The following is a 20,417-nucleotide window of genomic DNA, read 5'->3' as shown; positions in this document are numbered from 1 at the left end:
TGGCCAGTGGCCATTCTGGCTGGAGCTGATGGGAGTTGAAGTCCAAAACACCAGGCTGGGCAAAGCTACCCTGTCCTTTCTCAATAATGCCCTCTGCTGGCATACTCTGCTTTGGCGTAACCCCAGGTGCTCTGAAGGAAGGCTTGTCTGGATTCTCCATAGCCAGTGGTCCCCCAGGGGAAGAAGGCAAGGGGTTCTCTGTGCTGAATTGCAGGAGAGTGGATAGGGGACCTGAACTCAGGCATGTTCCTTAGACTGGATGTCACAGCTGGGCTTTTTTCTCGATCTCTGCTGCATTCATCTCCTCCTCTTCTTTTCCCTCTACCCCTTCCCTGCCCCAGGTGATCCGCCTGGAGTGTTGTGCGGTTTGCAAATCCCGCCTGCGCTTTGGGAAGATGGCCCTTAAGTGTCGACCCTGCCAGCTTCTGGTACATCCGGAGTGCAGAGAACGCTGCCCATCTCTTTGCGCGCCAGGGGCCCGCCCTAGCGTGAGAGAGGTGCGCGTGGAGCAGGGTGGGCCTGGGGTGGGAATCAGGTTCGCCCCCCACCCCTTGGTGGCTTTGCCCTGGGGTGGAAGCTGCTTTGGTGGCTGAAGTGGCTTCTGTGTGATTGGAGGTGTCTCTGGTGTTTCTCCCACACGGTGCCATGTGTCTCCTCTTCCTCAGGGCGTTCTGGCAGATTTTGCACCCTCCACACCACCTCTGGTGCCCCCCATAGTGATTCAGTGTGTGAATCAAGTGGAAAAGCGTGGCCTGCTGGAGGTGAGTGGCATGGGACAGGGCCCAAGTGGGGTGCTCCCGTTTGCCAGGAGGGCCTGTGGCTTGGTGGCAGAGCACCTGCCTGGCATGCAGAAGGTCCCAGGTTCAATCCCCGGCATCTCCAAGTAGGGCTGGGAAAATTCCTGCCTGAAACCCTGGAGAGCCGCTGCTGCCCGTCAGCGTCAACAGTACTGGGCTAGATGGACCGATGGTCTGACGCAGCATAAGGCAGCTTCCAACATGCCTATGCTACGCCCTGCCTGGCTCTTCATCCAAACCTAATTCCTATTCTGTATTACTCTCGTGTACTTTCTTGTGCTTTGTTGAACTGCTGACTATGGCTATCAGCAAGTGGTACATTTAGGTAACTTCAGACTGTAGACTTCGTAGTCTTACGGTGATGTATAAGACTTCACTTCCTTCAAAATGTGCTAAGCCAGCCCTGCTGCATTTGGGGGCCCTCCTGATCGTTCTGCTGGGGGGGGGGGTCTGGGGCTTCTGCTCCAATGTCCTGCCCTGATGGCACCACCTGTGACTACTTAGAATAGGTGTCCTTTCGAAATGTAACAATATTTTGCTCTACCTTCAAAGAGCTGGATTCCTGCATCGAATTCTGGAATGCTTCAGGCTCTCCTATGCAGCTCTTCTTCCCACTCCCCCTATTCTTGCACTTGGGGTGGAGGTGTGTTGCATTTTGTTCATGTAGTTCTGTCAACTCCTTAGGCTTATTTTGATTTTTCACCTCTACTGGTCATTTTGTTTTCTAATGTATTTTCAAATATGGCTAGGATTTCCTTTCCTTTTGCATTTGCTATACGTTTCCTAATGCTCTTCATAATAAATCTTGGTCCTTCCTGTGTTTATCCTTATGTGTCATTCCCTGCATTCTGCAGCTTCTGGTTTTCTCACTTGACTTCTTAGGGTCACCTGCTCTCATCTCTTCCTCTGCCTGGAACTCTCTACTTCTCTCCACTAGTATAGAATGCAGCTGGTGTATCTCCTTACTGGTGTTTATGGGAAGTTTGCTCACAGACCCACTGTCTATTCTGCACCAGCTACATTAGCTACCTGTAGTCTTCCAGGTCCAGTTCAAGGTTCTGGTTTTAACCTTTAAAACTCTATGTAATCAACTACAATAAGAACCTTTGCCTACAATCTGAATTTGACCATTGACTAATATTATTTGACTAATAACCCAATAGGAGGATTATGGGAGAGCAAAGGAAGGGGACAAGGGAGGAGACAGCAGCCAAAAGGAATGATGAACAATGGACTGTGAACCAAAAGTTATAATGCACAACAAGCGAGTCTTTTACTTTTTTATTATTTTTTAAAGAGTAAACATAATTAATGTATTTATTTCCAGGCCAGAAGTATTGGCTGAGGTCAGACCTTGTGGCCATTTCATACCTATGTGACCTATTTCTCTTGTCTTTTCACCTGCAGACTGGCCTGTACAGAGTGCCGGGTGCAGAACATCTTGTGCGTGAATGGAAAAGCAAGCTGCTTTGTGCCCGAAGAGCGGTTCCCTCCCTCGACCACGTGGCTGATGTGAATGTGATTTGTGGCATTCTCAAGGACTTCCTGCGGAGCCTGAAGGAGCCTTTGGTTACTTTCTACCTGCATTCGGCCTTCCTGCGTGCTGCAGGTGAGTTGGGACAGCGCTGTAGGACAGAAATATCTGTGCGGGGGGTGGTAATGGCTGCAGTGGTGGGGATGGGGCGGTGGCTTGCCCTGCTGCGCCTGGTCATAGTTGGGAGATGAGACTGAGGTTAGGAGCTGGAAACAGGAGGCTGGGCGACTTCTGTGACTGGTTCCTTGGGAACATCTCTTTGTTGTTGTTGTTGTTGTTCAGTCGTTCAGTCGTGTCCGACTCTTCGTGATCCCATGGACCATAGCACGCCAGGCCTTCCTGTCCTCCGCTGTCTCCCGGAGTGTGCTCAAGTTCATGAACATCTCTTTAATTGTATATAAAGCTGGCAAAACATACATCTTGTCATCGGAAGTTAGGGTTGAGCAACCTTTTGGCTGCCCAAGGGCCACATGGGACAATGGGCAGTGGGTCAGAGGTCACAGCTGCACATAGCTGCACAGCCAGCCAGTATGGTGTAGTGGTTAGAGCATTGAACTGGGACTTTGGGCCAGTCACTGACAATCAGCCTAACCTGCCTCACAGGGTTGCTGTGAGGATAAAAAGCGAGAGGGGGGGGATCATGTAAGCCACCTTTGGGTTCTTCGAGGGAAATGGTTGGGGTATAAATATAATAATAAAAATAAAATAAATGCCTCCTGCCCTTCTGCTTCTGCTGGGAAGCACATCAGGATGTCTCCCTTCATGTGCCCTTCGTGGCAGCAGTGGGGGAGGGGGGAATTGGGGGCAGGGCACATGTGGCAGGCCACAGGTTTGTCTGCCCCTGTTGTAAGTCTTAAGAGATTCTACATTCATATTCTTGGAGACACTGTAATTGGCTGAATACCCACTTCTATGGATGGCCTAGAAGAGTATTAAGGACTTGCATGTTCCTTTCCTCCCACCCAGAAATCCCAGATGAGTCCGCCCGCCACACTGCGCTCTGTCATGTCGTGATGAAGCTGCCTGCGGCCAACAGAGACACGCTGGCTTTTCTCATGCTCCATCTGCATAGGTGAGGAGTTGGGAGCACGTTAGGCTTGAGGGGGAATTCAATCATGGAGTCGGGAAGAGGTCTTGTAGGCCACCTAGTCCAACCCTTGCTCAATGCAAGACATCCAGAGCTACAGCACCTCCAGCAGGTGGCTGTCCAGCCTCTGCTTGCAGACCTCCAGCGAGGGAGAAACCAACCTCCCCTCTAGGTAATTGGGTCTGGGTCTGGGAAAGCTGGGACACTTAGCATGTGTAAAACCATTCCCATCTTCATGGATAAGTCTACCTTGCCGATAAGTAACACTGCATGTCTAGGACACTTCTCTGCAACAGCAGATTCACAATGGTATATCTTTCTGAACATGTTGGGATTCTAGCACTATTGTGAATTGTTCCCCATATTTAAAGACAGAGGTACTGCTTCATTCCATTCTTTGAGCATGCCCTTCTTCCTCGTGATAAACATTTCTGTTATTCGGCCAGCTCTCTCTTGCACAGAGCCAGTGTCTGGCTGTCGCTTGCCACCATCATTCCTTGTCAAAAAGTGCTGACTAACCCACTTGCTGCTGCTCAGGCGCTGGGCTGTTGCGGACTGTTCCCACTCTTGCACAAGAGGCTTAAGTTGAAACAATTCGTTCTTTTAATTTTTTTTCTTCCACAGATCCCCTAATAACTGATCTGGAAATCTGTTTGTACATTCGGGACACTGAATCTGCTATTGTAAATATTCACTCTTCAATTAAGAGAAACAAAAAGCACAGATATCTGTTACATCCTGGAAGGGACGTCTCCACTAGCAAGGGGTTCTATCCATTGGAGCAGCCTTTGCCAATCTGGTGCCTTCTGGATGTGTTGGACTGCACCTCCCCTCATTCCCAACCAGCAGCCCATCTGGCTGGGGATGATGGGAGTTGTAGTCCAACACAATTGGAGGGCGCCTCCTTAGCAAAGGCTGCTTTAAAGTATAGGCCAGGGATGGGAAATGTGTGGACCTCAAGTTGATAAAGGACTGCAGCTCCCATCATTCCTCACCATTGGCTACGATGGCTAGGGCTGATGAGCATTGCAGTCCAACATCTGGAGGACTACACATTCGTCACCCCTGGTCTAGGCTTAGACCCAAGGTAGTCTTGGTTGGGCTTGGCTGCTCATCCCCATTGTATGGCCTACACAAACCATAGTTGCTGTCCCTGCAGTAATGGGCTCTTCACCCAGGCATTATGGGGGCCCGGACGGAAGGTTCCTGCTCGGCCACTTGCCTATTGATTCCATGGATCCCTCTCTCCATCCTCAGGGTCATGCAGAGCCCTGAGTGTCGAATGGACCAGCATAACCTGGCACGTATCTTTGGACCAACACTAGTTGGGCACAGTACTCCCAGCCCTACACCACTTGCTATCATGGAAGACACGCCACGCCAGTGCCTGGTAACAGATGGGACACATATTTTTTGCATATGGGCAGTCTCTTAATTTCTTCCAGTCCTCTGTGGGACAATAGGGAGGCCAGACTGTACTCTGTCTGTACCTCAGGAAAATACTGGGGAATCTAAGATTAATTTCTTTTGTTGCACCACTGTACCTCTTGCTGCCTTGGTGGGGTGTGGCGAGGGGCGGGGAGGTTCCCTGGGCTGGAACGTTGTTTCTCCTAGTTGTGAGGACAGGTAGGAACAAAGAGCTATGCTGCACACTTAAGTTCTGAACATGGGAAATCCTGCTTGGCCTCCTTTCTTGTTTCTAAGACTTCACCAAACACTTGGCACAAATTTTCAACCCTCAGTTTGGACTGTAAGGGCTAGAAACTTGTGTCTCCTTTTTTGGGAGAAACAGCTGTGATTCTCAGGAAGACTAATTCTAGGCCAATACAAAATTCTGAGAAGAGCATGTGGGTATGCTCACTACTATACACCAAGCCGTGGCTATGAATTGTGGCTTCCCTATTCCATAAAAGTCTCATCAGAGGAGCAACAGAGTTGCAATAAGGAAAAGAACTTGAAAGTTAATGCAACAAGCACAGGGTTTAATTGACCACTGCTTAATCAGTGCTCTTGCATGTAAAGTACAAGAATCCAGAGAATAATTTTGAAGGCTTGGCTTTAAATCTTGGTTTATGAGTGTGTCAAACCATTATCTTTCAAGCTTGTATTTTTGCAAATGTTGACCCCAACAAAATTCAGTATTTACATGTTATAATCTGAACCCACGCAAAAGCGGGGCAGCACTCAGAGATACACGTGAAGCATAAGGATGAACCAGCTAACTGGGGGGCCATGATGGGAGGTAGATGAAGACTGATGCTATTTCTTTCCCACAGGTGGTTTCCTGTCTCTTGGAGTTGCCCCTCAAATTTTGGAAACGTTTTGTGGGAGAAGAGCAGGAAAATCTAGTGCCATCAGTTCAAGAACCTAACGTAGTGCATGAGCAGGGTGAGTTGGCTTGGACAGGAAGAAAGCTGAGGGAGCGTCCCAACATCTCTCAGTTCTGGTGATCCTCAAAAGGACCAGTGTGAGGGAAATGTACCTAATCCTGCCCTTAACCCTCCATCCACAGAGCGTCTCTTCCATCCTCTCTCTTCCCCCGAAATCAACGCCATGCAGATGAGCCCAGGAAGCGGCTGTCTCCCTAATAAACTCCGGGACTGTATTGGTACCACCTTCCCACCTTTGTGAGTGAGGGGAGAAGCTGGCACAAAACTGGACTGCATATTGTAGGGTGGCGGCCTTGGTAATGCCGTACCAGGGTGTGGAATGGATTAATTTGGGAAGGCTGATCAAACTCGTTGGCGCCAAGGCTGGATGTGTACACACCCACCCATCTCTGGGATGGGGATGTTGTACTTCATCCACAGGGCGGTACCCTGGCCTGTCTTTGTCCACTTAGAGGCACCATTGCCAAGCAGATGATTGTGTTTGTAGAGGAAATGTCCACTGATGGGTCTTCCTCTTCTGTTTGTGTTTCCTGCCAGGAATGCCCCCCGCACCAAGAAGACCAGCAGATTCCTGCCACTTCCAAAATAAGGAAGCTACTCTAGCGGACCCCTTGTTCCATTTGCTAATGAAGGGCGTGCTCTCACCCCCTTGCTACGTTGTCTCCACCAGGCCTTGCCCCCATGCAGGGAGCCTTTTCCTTGCCACCACCAGATCTCAGGCCTGAATGTCCTACAGTTCATGAAAGATGATGCTTTACCTTATTTCTTGATGGGTGGCTGACACTCTCCACTCCTCCCTGTCACCATGGCATCTCCCTGCTCCATGACTGGGGATTCTCAGAAGAGCAAAGCCCTCATCTTTCTCTGGGTGGATTGAGGACTGGGGGGGTGGGATGAGGCATTCCAGGCCTGTACTTGGGACACAGCTGTGGGCATTTATGCATGGGGGCAAAGTGGGCCAGTTCAGAGAAAACATGCTCTTGTGTCTTTCTTTGTTTTTGTCCATTATCTATTACACTTGTATGGCAGAATTTGGTGGTGTCATGTGATGGTTGGGGAAAGGAAGAAAGTCATTTGCTGTATGACTGGTGGTGTTTTTTTTTCCTTTTTCCAATCTTGTCTTGGGTGTAATAGCCAAAGAACATCGCTCTTGAGCAGCCTTCCCCAACAGAGTGCCCTCTAGAGCTTTTGGAGTATAATTCCCATCAGCCCCAGCCAGCATGAGCAATGGGTGGGGATTATGGGAGGTGTAGTCCAAAACATTTGGAGGACACCTGGTTGAGGAAGGCTGCTCTTGAGCCATGGCTATCTTTAAAGAAGTATTTAATACACAGGTTGCTTCAGAATCCCTGGGGCAAGTCAGATAATGGTAATCCCAATAGCCTTCCCTGGAATATTCAGGTGTAGTAGGGGACCTGGTCCCTTCCTAATATTGCTGATCTACAAGTTCCAGCATCCCTGGCTATGCTGGCTGGGGCTAATGGGAGTTGGAGTCCAACACTGGGCAGGCGCCCGGTTCCCCCACCCCTGTTGGAGTACCTCAGGCTGGCAGAGAGAATCCTGCTTCTTCATGTAGTGTGCATTTGTCTGGGTCTTAATATGAAATTTTATTTCCATGAACATAAGAGCAACAAGAAGAGAAATCATACCCTTTCCCGGAGTGAGACCCTCCCTCACTAAACCTTCTGGAAACATGTTACCTACCTCTAAGCACATCCTTCGTTGTGAAGTGCAACAGATGTGCAAGAGCAAAGCTTTGGCTATTCATTTGGCTTAATAGGAAAGATGCTCTTTCATGAGGAAAGGGATAGCAAGAGCTAGGCTTCTTTTTAACCACCTTCTGATGATGAGGGAGATGCTATAGCAATCCTGTCCCTATACTATAAGTATAGTATACTGTTGCAATAGGAGGAAATACATTTGCTAGAAGCTTTAGGGCAGTATTGAATGTGGCACTACTGTGAATGTAAATTACATTGCGCTTGCATAAGGGACTTCTAGTGCAATGCCAATGGCGTGTGCTGATAGGACGGGCTTTCTGGAGAATCCCGCTACGCCAGCTAACACTACTGGCTTTGTGCTAGAGGTCCCTTATGCAAGCACAAATTAATTTACGTTATTGCTAGTGTCTGATAAGGTGGCCTCTGAAGAGTTCATAAATGTTAAGTTCCCATTTCCCTCATGGGAATTATTCTTTAGGTTAGGTTAGGCCGGTCTCAGATTTTGTTGCTGGTTCAAGTACAATGAAATATCAAAAAAAGCAATGCAGTAGCGCTCTATCGTGTGTTGAAGGCAGCCCTGAAGAACTGCTTTCTCCACAAAGTCGTGTGGTCTAACGGGAATCTGTTCAGGTATGGGTTTAAATTAGGCCTGACAGACCGCTGCTTAGCAGACTCAGGCTTCTTGTGAGGGTGAAGAGCCATCTTGATTGCCCTTTAACCTGTAGCAGTAGCCATCACCTCTAGCAAGTGCCTTTGGCTCAAGTAAGGAGGCCTTGAAGCAAGTTCGATTTTTGCATAGGCTTGATGCCATCTTCTCCAATTGGCGGCAGGCGCTAATGATGGAGACAAGTGCCAGATGCAATATCGGACTAGGAATGGCTTTCTCCCCATCTGGAACAAGGCTGCCTGTGTAACACTGTAGCAGGTTTAAGGGGTTGAATATCTGTTTACAGTTCTGAAGTTCAGGTCCTTTCCCCTTAGCACTTCTCCTCTCGCCTTCCTTTGCCCATCTTTCTGTATCACGGAGAGGAGGCAGGGCGTAACTTGCAGTCAGAGCACCCGTGTTGCCTGTTAGGAGAAAATGTTGCTCTCTTCATGGGTCGGAGATCCCCACCCCGTGTGCCATAGTGGCATGAAGTGCTGGGGTAGCACCGTCAGAGTGAATAGCGGTCAACACCTGCAGAAGGGAATCACCAAAGTTAATGTTGCAGCAGGCAAAGCAGCTTGGCCTCTTTGGGGCTGCAGAACAGGATGCTGCTGAGAAGCAGCACCACATAACCAATCCTGTCCCACTAGCTCGCCTGCTGGGAGCAGCACAGCTCTGGTGTGAACACAGGACACGCTACTGCAGTAGCCCCCAGTATTGCCGCCCCTTGGTTTTTGATGCATTTGCTAATCAGCTAATTGGGAATGCGCCCTTTATCACTCTGCTACACAAACTGTCACTGGGGAAGCAGGCGCTTGATCACTGGGATGTACTAGTTCATTCGTAGCAGTGGCTAGTATTTATCCATTACATTTTTATACTCTTTCTCTGAGGAGCTCTGTAGAATATTGCATAATACTGGATCAACAAGACCAAGATAAGATGGGTTGTTTAAGGCACCCAATCAATCTTGGCCTAGAGCAGGGATGGGGATGTGTGGCCCGCCAGTTGCTGGATTGCAGTTCCCATCATCCCTCACCATTGGCTATGCTGACTAGGGCTGATGGGTGTTGCAATCCAACAACACTTGGAGGGCTACACATTCTCCACCCCTGGCCTAGGCAATGGGATGAAGCCTGGATTAATAAATACAGAGGCCTATCCACTAGAAAAAAGCTCAAGGTAGTGATCAATAAAGAACCCATATATCACTGGCTTTCAACCCCATTTGTTTGCAGTTGTGGCTTTCTATGCTGCTACTTACAGGTGAATTGGTGTTTTCAATGGATGCAGGATTCCATATTTTCTCTTTTCATGCTGCTTACTTTGGTCATGTTACCTGGCAGGCTGTTCTGTCTTCTCTCTCCTGCCCTCAGGGTAAGATGGTTCTTAAGTCACCCTATGACTGGCGGGGGAGGGAGGAGTTCTGCTTCTGCTCAAATGCAGTTGTGCTGCTCAAGCTAAAAAGGTTTGGCCCTGAAAGCTGTATGGATGGGAGGCTGTGAACCATACGAGAGCCAAATCCAATTTCAGGGAACCTCTCAGCTTATGTTCCAGTGGTGAGTAGGGCCAAAAGGGTGGGACCAAAATTACCAGCATATTTTAGCTTAAAGCTCTTACTGACGGTAGCTAAGCCTTAGGCAAGGCATATTGAACTTTTTGAATGGGGGAAACAAACCAAGCAAAAGCCGGGAAGCTGGCAAACAACTGGCATTCAGGGGCAAGTGCATAAGGATTCTAGGGATTGGCACCATAGGTGGGCCAGATTTGGCCCATGGGCCTGAGGCTCAACACCCCTGACATATAAGCTGCTTTGATCTTCTTGAATGAAGAGTGGGGCATGGTCTATCTGAATGGGGATGTAGGCCTAGGTTTCCCCATAGCTAAGCTCAATATTTTAGCCACTGATATTACATGGTTCACTCCATCCTAAACTAGACAGGCAGGAACCAAAACCAGTCACTCAAGTGGCAATCCTAAAAGTGACTAAGCCAGACGTAAGCTATGGTACACTTGAATTTCTTGTCAGCCTTTGCATGGAGCTGTGAGAGTGATGTTCTGACAAAGCCCTCCACAATAGTCTCTTCAATAGTGAAGAGCAGAGACATCACACTGACAACAAAGGTCCGCATAGTTAAAGCAATGGTATTCCCTGTAGTAAGTAACCTATGGCTGCGAGAGCTGGACCATAAGGAAGGCTGAGCGAAGGAAGATAGATGCTGTTGAACTGTGGCGCTGGAGGAAAATTCTGAGACTGCCTTGGACTGCAAGAAGATCAAACCAGTCCATACTCCAGGAAATAAAGCCAGACTGCTCACTTGAGGGAAGGATATTAAAGGCAAAACTGAAGTACTTTGGCCACATCATGAGAAGACAGGAGCCCCTGGAGAAGATGCTGATGCTAGGGAAAGTGGAAGGCAAAAGGAAGAGGAGCCGACCAAGGGCAAGATGGATGGATGATATTCTGGAGGTGACGGACTCGACCTTGGGGGAGCTGCTGGTGACGGTCGACAGGAAGTTCTGGCGTGGGCTGGTCCATGAAGTCACAAACAGTCGGAAGCGACTGAGCGAATAAACAATGAAGGAGCACACAGACACAGCTGGCTCTGGGAAGGTGGCAGAAGTCTGAACCAGAGAGCTGGCAGCACCAGGCAAGGACAAGGAGGACCAATCAAACTCAAGCCCAGTGGAGCGAGGCTACAAGAAGCCTTAGGTACAGGCAACGTGCATGCATGTGGCCAATGATCTCCCAGTAACCATATCAGCCAAAATCGTATGTCTTTCCCAAGTGCTTGTTAGGGAACCGGGTGAGCATAAGAAGAAATTCTAAGCCATGTAACTGCCACAACAGCCATACAGTGTGTGCGCCCATCTATTGCCATCCCCAGGCCCCTTGGCTCCAGACAATGAATGACCTCAAGGCAGGCAGGCAAAGCTCCTTGACTCCTGTTTCTAGCTGCCACTCTCCACCCCTGAGATGCTCCTACAGAGAGTAAGTCAAGGACAGTCCCGAAACCTTTCTGGATGATGGAATAAAAAGTAGCAGCAGCCGTGGCCCAGCGCTAGTAGTCCACTGTACTATCCATACACAATCGGAAGGGTAGCCTTCTTGCAGGGGAGACTGCTGTGCTCCAAAGGTGGTGCCTGTTTGTCCTTGGTCATGTTTAGGAATGTGCCCCAGCACTGGATGGCAGGGGGTTGTGTCAATTCAATACCTTAGTGCAATTTGCTAGGTTTTTCCCTGCCTTCGAAGTTCTAAAAGGCTATATAAGCATGCCTAATGTGGTTGAACTGAGAATCTCGCTTACTGGGATGCTATTGACTTTTCCCCCTTCCCTTCCTACTCACTTAGAGACATTCTGGCTTAATGTACTGTCCTATTGTTGTATAGTGAGTTATTGTAATTAGGAACACCACAATTTATAATCCTGTGCCTCGGTGATTGTTCTGATATTTTTACTGTGTTTATTTTTATGAGGAAGCCAGGAAATTTTAGTCTCAGTCTACTGTTGTTTAATAGCAACTATAATATTATAAAGCATTACAAAAACAATGATGATTAAGCATAGAGAAAAAGCCTTGCTGGGAGAGAATCAGCATTGCTTCTGCTAAGGAAATCCTTTAAAATTTTAATTTATGAGCATGTCAACAAATATAGAAAAGGAATGATCCAGTAGACATTGTACACTTGGACTTCGTCAAATGCCTTTTGAAAGTCTCTCCCCAAATCTAATGCTGCAATCATATACCCACTTACCTTGGAGTATGCCCATTGAACTCAATGGCGCTTAGCTCTGGGTAGGCATGTATAGGATTGCACTGTAAGTAAACATAGCGGTATAACAGATCCTCTTATGGATCTGGCAGCGGTTAAAGAAAAGGAAGCGAAGGTTAGGAATAAACTGGCAGTATTCACAATAGGGTTGGATGAATCAGAGGTCAGAATTAAGATTGCTGGGAGAATTATCAACAACCTCCGATATGCAGACGATACCACCCTCATGGCAGAAAGTGAAGAGGATCTCAAGAGCCTCTTGTTGAGGGTGAAAGAGGAGAGTGCAAAAGCTGGTTTGAAACTCAACATTAAAAAAACGAAGATCATGGCATCTGGCCCTATCACTTCCTGGCATATAGAAGGGGAAGAAATGGAAGCAGTGACAGATTTTACTTTCTTGGGCTCCAAGATCACCGCAGACGGTGACTGTAGCCATGAAATTAAAAGACGCTTGCTCCTTGGGAGGAAAGCTATGGCAAACCTAGACAGCATAGTAAGAAGCAGAGACATCGCCTTGCCGACAAAGGTCTAATCAAAGCTATGGTTTTCCCAGTAGTAATGTATGGCTGTGAGAGCTGGACTATAAGGAAAGCTGAGCCCCGAAGAATTGATGCTTTCGAACTGTGGTGTTGGAGAAGACTCTTACGAGTCCCCTGGACTGCAAGGAGGTCCAGTCAGTCAGTCCTAAAGGAAATCAACCCTGAGTGCTCATTGGAAGGACAGATACTGAAGCTGAAGCTCAAATATTTTGGCCACCTAATGCGAAGAGAAAACTCTCTGGAAAAGACCCTAATGATGGGAAAGACTGAAGGCAAAAGGAGAAGGGGACGGCAGAGGGTGAGATGGCTAGATAGCATCACCAATGCAATGAATATGAACTTGAGCACGCTCCGGGAGAGTACGCAGGACAGGAAGGCCTGGCGTGCTATGGTCCATGGGGTGACGAAGAGTCGGACACGACTGAACGACTGAACAACACATTCACAATAGAGGGGAAGTAAGCAGTGAGATCTTGTAGTGATCCATATTGGGAGATCAATGCTATTTAACTTGTTTATAAATGATCTTGGGTTAAGGATGACTAGGATGGTTTGCAGATGAACCAAAATTATTCAGGTGAAATCCCAAGCAGGTTGCAAAGAATTCCAAAGGGTTCTCTCCAAACTGGATGAAGGGAAACAAAAAGGCAGATGAGGTGCAATGTAGGTAATGGGAAAAAAATCGGGGCAGGGTGGGGTGGGGGGAGAGACTTCCACATATACAGTGCTGGGAGCAAAACTGGGTATGACTGGGAAAGAGATTGTGGTGGATAGCTCTGTGAAATCATCAGCCCAGCTAACTGCACTAGCAGTGAAAAAATGCAACTTCCATATTAGGGATAACTAGTTTGAAATTAAAGCAAGTATCCTAGCACCTCATGTAAATCTACAGTACAGCCACACTTGGAATTCTACGTAGATGGTGCTGGTTGTCCCATTTCAAAAAGGATATCACAGAACTGCAGAGAAGAGGAACCAAAATAATCAAGGGGTTAATGCACTTTCCCTCTGAGGGAAGGCTAAAGCACTTACAACTTTTTAGTTTAGGGGAAAAAAGTGTCTAAGAGGGTGGGAGATATATGACAGAGGCTTCTAAAATGATCAGTGATGGTGAGAGAGAAGAAAAAGCATTGAATTCTTAATATGTTATTTAATATCTACATGAAGCTGCTGAGAGATGTCATCTGGCGCCTTGGAACATGGTGCCACCAATATGTTGATGACATGCCAATCTATAGCTCTTTGTCATCTAACACCAAGGAAGCAGCCAATACCCTGAAGCATTGCCTGGGTTCAATAATGGGTTGTATGAGGGTGAACAAGCTAAGATTTAAGCCAGCCAAGGTGGAGGTGTTGTTGATCAGTAGAAAGTCTGGCCAGGGGATTTGGATTCTGGAACTAGCTCTGGAAGGATGCACTCCTTCTGAAAGACCAGGTTTGCAGCATGGGAACGAATACCCCTTGATACTGTCCCTGGCTTTTCAGGTGGCAGCAGCAGCAAGGTGTGTGTTTGCACCATTATGTTTCACGTGCCAGCTGCAAACTTTCCTAAGTTGGTCTAATTTGGCAACAGTTGTCCATGTCTTGGTCACATCATGTCTAGACTATTGCAATATGCTCAACATGGGCTATCCTTGAAGAGCATCTAGAAGCCTCAATTGGTGCAAAATGTGGCAGCCAGGCTGATAACCGGTGCACAGTATCAAGGGGCTTCTCCACACAGGGCTTTTAACCTACAGTTGAGATCGGTTACTCATGGAAGTTTGCAGGTCCTTTACATGACGTTGTCACCCTCCAGGGCCTCTCCCATGCTTTGTGACCATTTCTGCAGCTTTATTTGCAACTGGGATAATGAGCTATTTAAAAAATGGCAGTTTGAATCTAAGCACGTAATGACGGAGTTGTGCTATAACAGCAGTACCATCTAGTGGCTGTATGAAACATATAGAACTTGCAGATAAAGGCAATCATGGGGGGGGGGGAGAGGAAGAGTCTGTGAAGGAGTCAATCTTAATCCCGCAAAAAATCTGGAAGCAGAAGCCCTGGTAAAGGTGCAGGATACAAAGCCTGGTGTGGAGAAGCCAGATCATATTACTCCAGTATTGAAAGATCTGCACTAGTTGAAGACAGTTTTCTGGGATCAATTCAAGGTGTTGATTTTTAAACTTTAAAGCTGTAATTGGCTTAGGGACTGGCTATCTTAGGGGCTTAGTGATTGACTATCTAAGGAACCACCTGTCTCATTATGAAAGTGTCCAGTAAATAAGATCTACAGGAGATGTCCTTTTGAGGACACCATCACTTGTAGAGGCCTATTTATCCAGTACACATGAAAGGGTGTTCTCCTGTATCACTCCCGAACTGTGGACTCCTCTCCATTCAGAGAGAAAATTGGCCTCCATTCTCTCAGCTTTTCAAAAAGGTGTTAAGGGCACCATCCTATGTGGATAGGTGGCCATCTCTGAATTTGGAGGTGACCGCCTACCCAGTGCATGGTGGGAGGCACGCGGAGGGGATCCTCTCCTCTGCACTCCAGCTGCCCTTCATTTGCGGCTAGGCAGCCGATTTCGGCTGTCTCGCCTCAGGACCTCGGAGCGGGGGTGGAGAGCCTAGATTACGCAGAGGAAGTGTCGCACCAGCACTTACGAACTCCCCGCCCCCTTTTGCCCTGCTCCACACTGCTGTTGTGAGCATGGAGTCTGGGGATGATCTGCACCCTCTATGAGGCAGTGGGGAGGGGGTTCTCTGGGAACTGACCTCAGAGCATGGGGTCCGAGGCCAGTTCCTGGAAACCACAGGATTGAGCCCTAAGCCACTTGTTTTAATCTGGCGTTTAAGACTGTTTATAGTAGTTTTAATATGGGGTTATTGCTAATTCTTGTTCTTATGGTATTGTTTTATTTACCTTGTACACTACCGTAGTGACTTTCATAGAAAGGTGGTATAAAACATTAACAATAAAAATAATTTTAAAATACTAGAATTCAGGGTCACTCAGTGGCATGGACTAGTAGTGCAGGATGGACGGAACACATCATTAAATTAATGAATTCACTGCCAAAGGTGTGGGTGACAGCCACTGGCTTAGATAGCTTTACCAGAGGGATTGGGCGCCTTCGCTGAGGAGAGAGGTCTGCCAGCACCTGCTAGCTGTGATAACTTAGTGCAGGGGTACTGAGCCTCTTTCAGACTGGGGGCCAGATTCAATGGCAGAGAAGCCCTCGGGAGGGGGTCACATCCCAGTGGCGGATGAGGCCAAAGTTAAAAAAATACCAGCATATTGTAGCTTAAAGCTCTTACTGCCAATAACCAGGCCTCAGAAGAGGCATTCAAACCTTTCAGAATGGGGGGAAATCTGCACAAGAGCCACGAAACCACCAAATGATCGGTGGTCGGCAGAAAGGGAAGGGTATGTGGCTTACTAGGTCGGCAGAAAGGGAAGGGTATGTGGCTTACTAGGGAACCCCAGAGGGCCAGATTTAGCCCCCAGGCCTGGGGTTCCACACCCCTGGCTTAGTGGAACCTCCATGTTCGAAGGCAGTATGCCACTGCATCCCAGTTGCTAGGGACAAAGAAGAGGTGCCCTGTTGCCTTCACTCCCTCTCTGTGAGCTTCCTAAGATGCATCTGGTTGGCCACCATGGGAAATAGGACGCTGGACTTGATGGACCCCTGGCCTGCTCTGGCAAGGCTCTCGTGTGCTTACTCATACACTAATGGTCTTGGGAATCACTTTTCCTCCTCTTGTTGCTGGTGGTATAAGTGGGAGTATACAGTCTCTGCAACACTAAATAAAATGTACAACAGTCTCCCAATGGCATCACAAGGAGAGTGTGATGCATCACATCACAAGCATCACATCAAACTGCCTGCAACACTTGGGGAAATACATTAGATGGGAGCCCCCTGAACTGCAATGGACGTGCTGGCCACTGAAAAATATCACATTTTCCTAGTGAGAGAATGTTGAGGTTTGTGCTAGGAAAAACACTGTTCTGTGTTTGCAGTTAGAAATGGATCCAACATGCAACAAATCTTCTAGTGCTCTGCCAAAAGAAATGTCTGTCTCTCTGTCTGTCTGTCTCTCTCTCTCTCTCACACACACACACACACACACACACACGCAGAGCTTTCCAGATACACTGATGTTTTCTTGCAGCAGAGCCATCCAAGGCCTTCAGTCATCTCTTTCCAGGCAACAAACACCTCCCCCGGCCGGTGTGTACTGTGCCAGCACCAAAAGCCAAGAAGAGGAGAAGAAAATCCAAACAGCTTGAGGCTGAAAGGGAAGCAGCTATTCCCGAGGGCTCAAGCATAGCTCCGATTCCTCTGGGGGTAGCAGGAGGTCCCTCTCTTACCTCTGCCTGTGTGCATGCCCAGTGCCGCCTCCAGGTCTTGGAGGGCCCTTGGGCAGGACACCCATAAAGGTCCCCCTCCCTCCGTGAATCTACTTCTCACCGCCATTGTCCCCAGCTGCTGTTGCTCCTCCTCCTCTCTCTCATCATCGCTACCACTTGACAAGCAGCGAGCCAGGGAGCGAGGAGGCCACGGCACCTCCTGCTCCTCCTCCTCGCCACCAACGCCATCATCTGGGTCAGACAGAGAGGCAAGTGGACAAGCAAGTTGCAGTGGTGAAGAGGAGGAGCAACTCCAGGGGGCTGTTGTCAGCGGGGCCCTGCTGGGGGGGTGGGCTCTTGGCAGGTGCTCAACCATGCCATACCCTTGAAGCTGGCTGTGGGTGTGTGTGTGTGTGTGTGTGTGTGTGTGTGACATAAAGAGGTGTCCACAAGGCTACTACACAAGGTCCACAATCCGTAGCATTGGCCTCCCTTCCAGGCTGGGTGTTTGCTGCTAGACAGACAGAAATACAGACCTGGCTTGACCGGACAAGAGAGACCCAGCAGCAAGGCAAAAAAGAGCAGCAGGGAAGATGCTGGAGGCGTGGGGCCTACCTGAGCTGGAGAGAAGCGGAGGAAATGGAGGGTACAAGTGGAGGAAGGATGGAGCGTCGAGCGGCTTAAGAGTTTAGGGCATCGATACCTGCAGGCGTGAGCACCAGGGCTTGGAGAATGTCGGAGAGGGACACGATCCCCCGTGGGGCGTTCTTCTCGTCCACCAAAACCAGGCGATGGACCTGCCAGAGGAGCAAGCCACACAGCATCATGGGGAGGACAGTAATGGAACAGGCAGAGAGGAGTCTGAGAGATCCAGGCGACAGAGGTGCCATTCCAGCCTTAGGAAAACCCAGGCAATGTCTCCCTTTGGTGCAGTATTATTAATGGGCTGGATCCAGACTGAGTCATACTTGGAGCAGACCCATTGAAATCAATGGAACTTAAGTCAGTCATGACAAACCTAAGTATCCCTTTGATTTCAGTGGGTTTATTCCAAGACTGGATTCAACTCTTCTTATTATTATTATTATTATTATTATTATTATTATTATTATTATTTTATCATTCCTGTAGCACACCTGGGGGGACCGAGTTGTTTCAGGAATAGGCATTCTGGGACAGGTTAAGGTTAGAGAGGTAGGCAGTTAAGTATACTGAAATTTATGATGCGGCAACAAGGCTGTATTCTGCCACACACTAGTCTTGAGTAACTTCGACAGGAGCAAAGGTGTTGTGTTGGAAGAAAGCACAGAATGCCATTTCTAAGCAAAGGTTTAGGGCCACTCCCCACATTACCATTTTTTAAGTATGTGCATTCATGTAGGCTAGAAACATCTGTTTGCTGTACATTTTTGCACACAGCAAACACACCGTTCCAGCTACAGGCATCATACGGGTACCATGAAGCAGGGAGCCAGGAGTTGCCAAGACGTCCTGCTGGATGGCAGCAAACATGCTTGCTTCCGCATGAGGTGTGCAGCGGCCTTTAGATTTCCGATTCTTAATATTAAGCTCACATCAGCAGACAAAGATGGTTTCACTTACCTTGGGGACCTTCCTCCTGAACCACCTGCCTCTTGTGCAAGGACCCCCCGTATTTCTTTTGGGTTCCCCTTTCAGTGGTTCATTGGCAGAAGCTTCAGCCCTGGAGATGTCCTACATGAGTGGTGTCCTTTGTCCTTTGCTGAAACTGATGGAACATTCCACAAACTGCACCCCTCCCTCCCAGGTCCTGGCCCATGGCATCAACCAGCCTGCTTTACCCCCCCACCAATTGGGAAGAAAGGGGCTGTCCCTAAACAGGCAATCAGGCAGGGACTGGCTGATAAACAAGGCATGATTTTTATCAAGACATATCTGGAGTGCTACCCTATAAACAAAGGCATCTTCAGAGAGCCTTTGACTAGCAAGTCCTATAATTACACCCTTCCTTGTTCCAGCAGGACTCTTCCTATTACAAATTTGGCCAAGAAAGAAAGAAAGAAAGCCAGCCAGCCAGCCAGCCTGCCTGCCTCTGAATGCCTCCTTCCTCTCTTCCAAGGAAGAGCCCCTGAGAGCCTAGCAAAGCCTTTCCCAACCTTGGGTCCCCAGATTTTGTTGGACTGCATCTCCCATTATCCATGACCATCGGCCATCCTGACATCCTGACAGGGGATGATGGGAGTCATGATCTAACAATACCTTTGGGACCCAAAGTTGGGAGAGGCTCTCACGTTTTTGCCATTTATCTTGAGGGGGTGGCACCTTGAAGGTGAGGAAAACAGATCAGAGGCAAGGAGCATTTCTACATGAGGCTTTTATCCTGCACATTTACCAGGACTCCTGTGTCCGGATTCTTTGCAGGATTAAGATCGGCTCCTTTACATGTACTTTTTTCCAGGATTTTTCTTTCTCTACTTTCTATATGTTTTGTTATACAACCACTAGATGGTGCTGTGGTATAGCAAAATTGCCCATTTACACTAGGTGGCTTCTATAGCATGATTCAGAGAAAATACCATACTCTCCTAGTTATGAACCAATGATAATGGTTGCAAAGAGAGGGAGATGCCCTGGAGGATGATGGCGACATCGTGTAAAGGACCCGCAAACTCCTGTGAGTGAGAAATCATGAGCTCACAATAAAAGCCTCATGTAGAAATGCCCACGCTCCTTTACCAGATGAGTATGCATTTTCAGCACCTGAAAACCCATCCACCTAGCCAATCCTTGGGCAAATGTACTTCTCCTAGGCTCCAAATCTCCAGCCAGGAGTCCCTACCATAGGGGGCATATGAAGAAGAACGGGCTAAATGGGCCTGCAGGTTGCTGCTACTGGAAGACAGGTGCCAATAGGGCAAAGTCAGTCCAGGGAGGGCTTGAGGCTGGCTAGATTAGAATGTGACTTCAGGCATGGCTTGAGTCAACAGCAAGTAGAAATGAAGAGGTTTCTGTTCAGCTTTAAAAGAAACAAAATTTAAAGCCAGATGTTTTTGGCAAGGGGTGAATAAGGCATTGCCGAAGAGTAGCTATGAAGTAAAGCCCTGCAGAACCTTTCCCCTCTACCTGAGCCTGCTGGCTTACCTGCTCCTTCGCAATGCGATCAATTATGTCTTCCATGGTTTCGTGAGGGTGGCACTTGAGCACCCCTTCTAGGCAGACCGAGCGCTGCCTCAGTGCTTCCCCCACACTAATGTCCAGGTTGTTGTAGGACTTCTGGGCAGCCAAGTGCTATGGAGAGTGAACAGAGAGATGAGGAATGGGTCTAGAGCAGCAACAGCGCATCATCCAGGCAGGGGACTTGGCATTACCAGGGAACAAAGCCACCATGATCCTACTTGGCTATGGTGGGAGAACTCTAGCCCTGATATATAGGTAGCTGTGATGATCTGAAGCAAGGTCATGGCTCAGATGTCCCATACTGGTCAAATGCTCCTTGCACAAGTCCCTTTGCTAAACAGAGCTCAGTTCCTAGCAAGCTGCCATCAATTTAGAATCCGATTTGGAGGCAATGTCCTCCTTTGATTTCCACCCTACACTGAACACTGAAACAACT

General features: G+C 48.2%; 2 protein-coding genes across 9 annotated transcripts in view; one reads left to right on the top strand and one right to left on the bottom strand.

Annotated features, from left to right (window-relative positions):
- The window catches only part of LOC146358209 (rac GTPase-activating protein 1-like), a 28,295-nt gene extending 20,893 nt beyond the window's left edge, over positions 1-7,402 (top strand). For 2 of the 6 annotated variants that reach the window (XM_084805448.1, XM_084805438.1), the window contains 8 exons: positions 342-497; positions 666-761; positions 2,205-2,406; positions 3,298-3,403; positions 4,676-4,808; positions 5,695-5,806; positions 5,931-6,045; positions 6,346-7,402. In XM_084805448.1, the coding sequence (XP_084661574.1) occupies positions 342-497; positions 666-761; positions 2,205-2,406; positions 3,298-3,403; positions 4,676-4,808; positions 5,695-5,806; positions 5,931-6,045; positions 6,346-6,397 (972 nt within the window). In that variant the 3' untranslated portion in view covers positions 6,398-7,402. The remainder of the gene's footprint in view (positions 1-341; positions 498-665; positions 762-2,204; positions 2,407-3,297; positions 3,404-4,675; positions 4,809-5,694; positions 5,807-5,930; positions 6,046-6,345) is intronic. The other 4 variants (XM_084805458.1, XR_014783892.1, XM_084805479.1 and 1 more) reach the window with 4 other exon arrangements.
- The window catches only part of PRKAG3 (protein kinase AMP-activated non-catalytic subunit gamma 3), a 32,578-nt gene continuing 19,548 nt past the window's right edge, over positions 7,388-20,417 (bottom strand). For 2 of the 3 annotated variants that reach the window (XR_014783895.1, XM_084805504.1), the window contains 3 exons: positions 19,946-20,092; positions 17,529-17,622; positions 7,388-8,706 (listed from right to left, as the gene is read on the bottom strand). Coding sequence is in view for 2 of the 3 variants with exons in the window: in XM_084805504.1 (XP_084661630.1) it covers positions 8,684-8,706; positions 17,529-17,622; positions 19,946-20,092 (264 nt within the window). In the remaining variant the exon portion in view is untranslated. Of the gene's footprint in view, positions 8,707-17,528; positions 17,623-19,723; positions 20,093-20,417 lie in introns of those variants that run through there. The other variant, XM_084805496.1, reaches the window with a different exon arrangement.

This window comes from Heloderma suspectum, chromosome 1, assembly GCF_057233095.1.
Source record: "Heloderma suspectum isolate Gila_16-S chromosome 1, 16-S_ref, whole genome shotgun sequence".
Taxonomy (NCBI): Eukaryota; Metazoa; Chordata; class Lepidosauria; order Squamata; family Helodermatidae; genus Heloderma; species Heloderma suspectum.
This window is presented reverse-complemented; position numbering and strand designations above follow the sequence as displayed.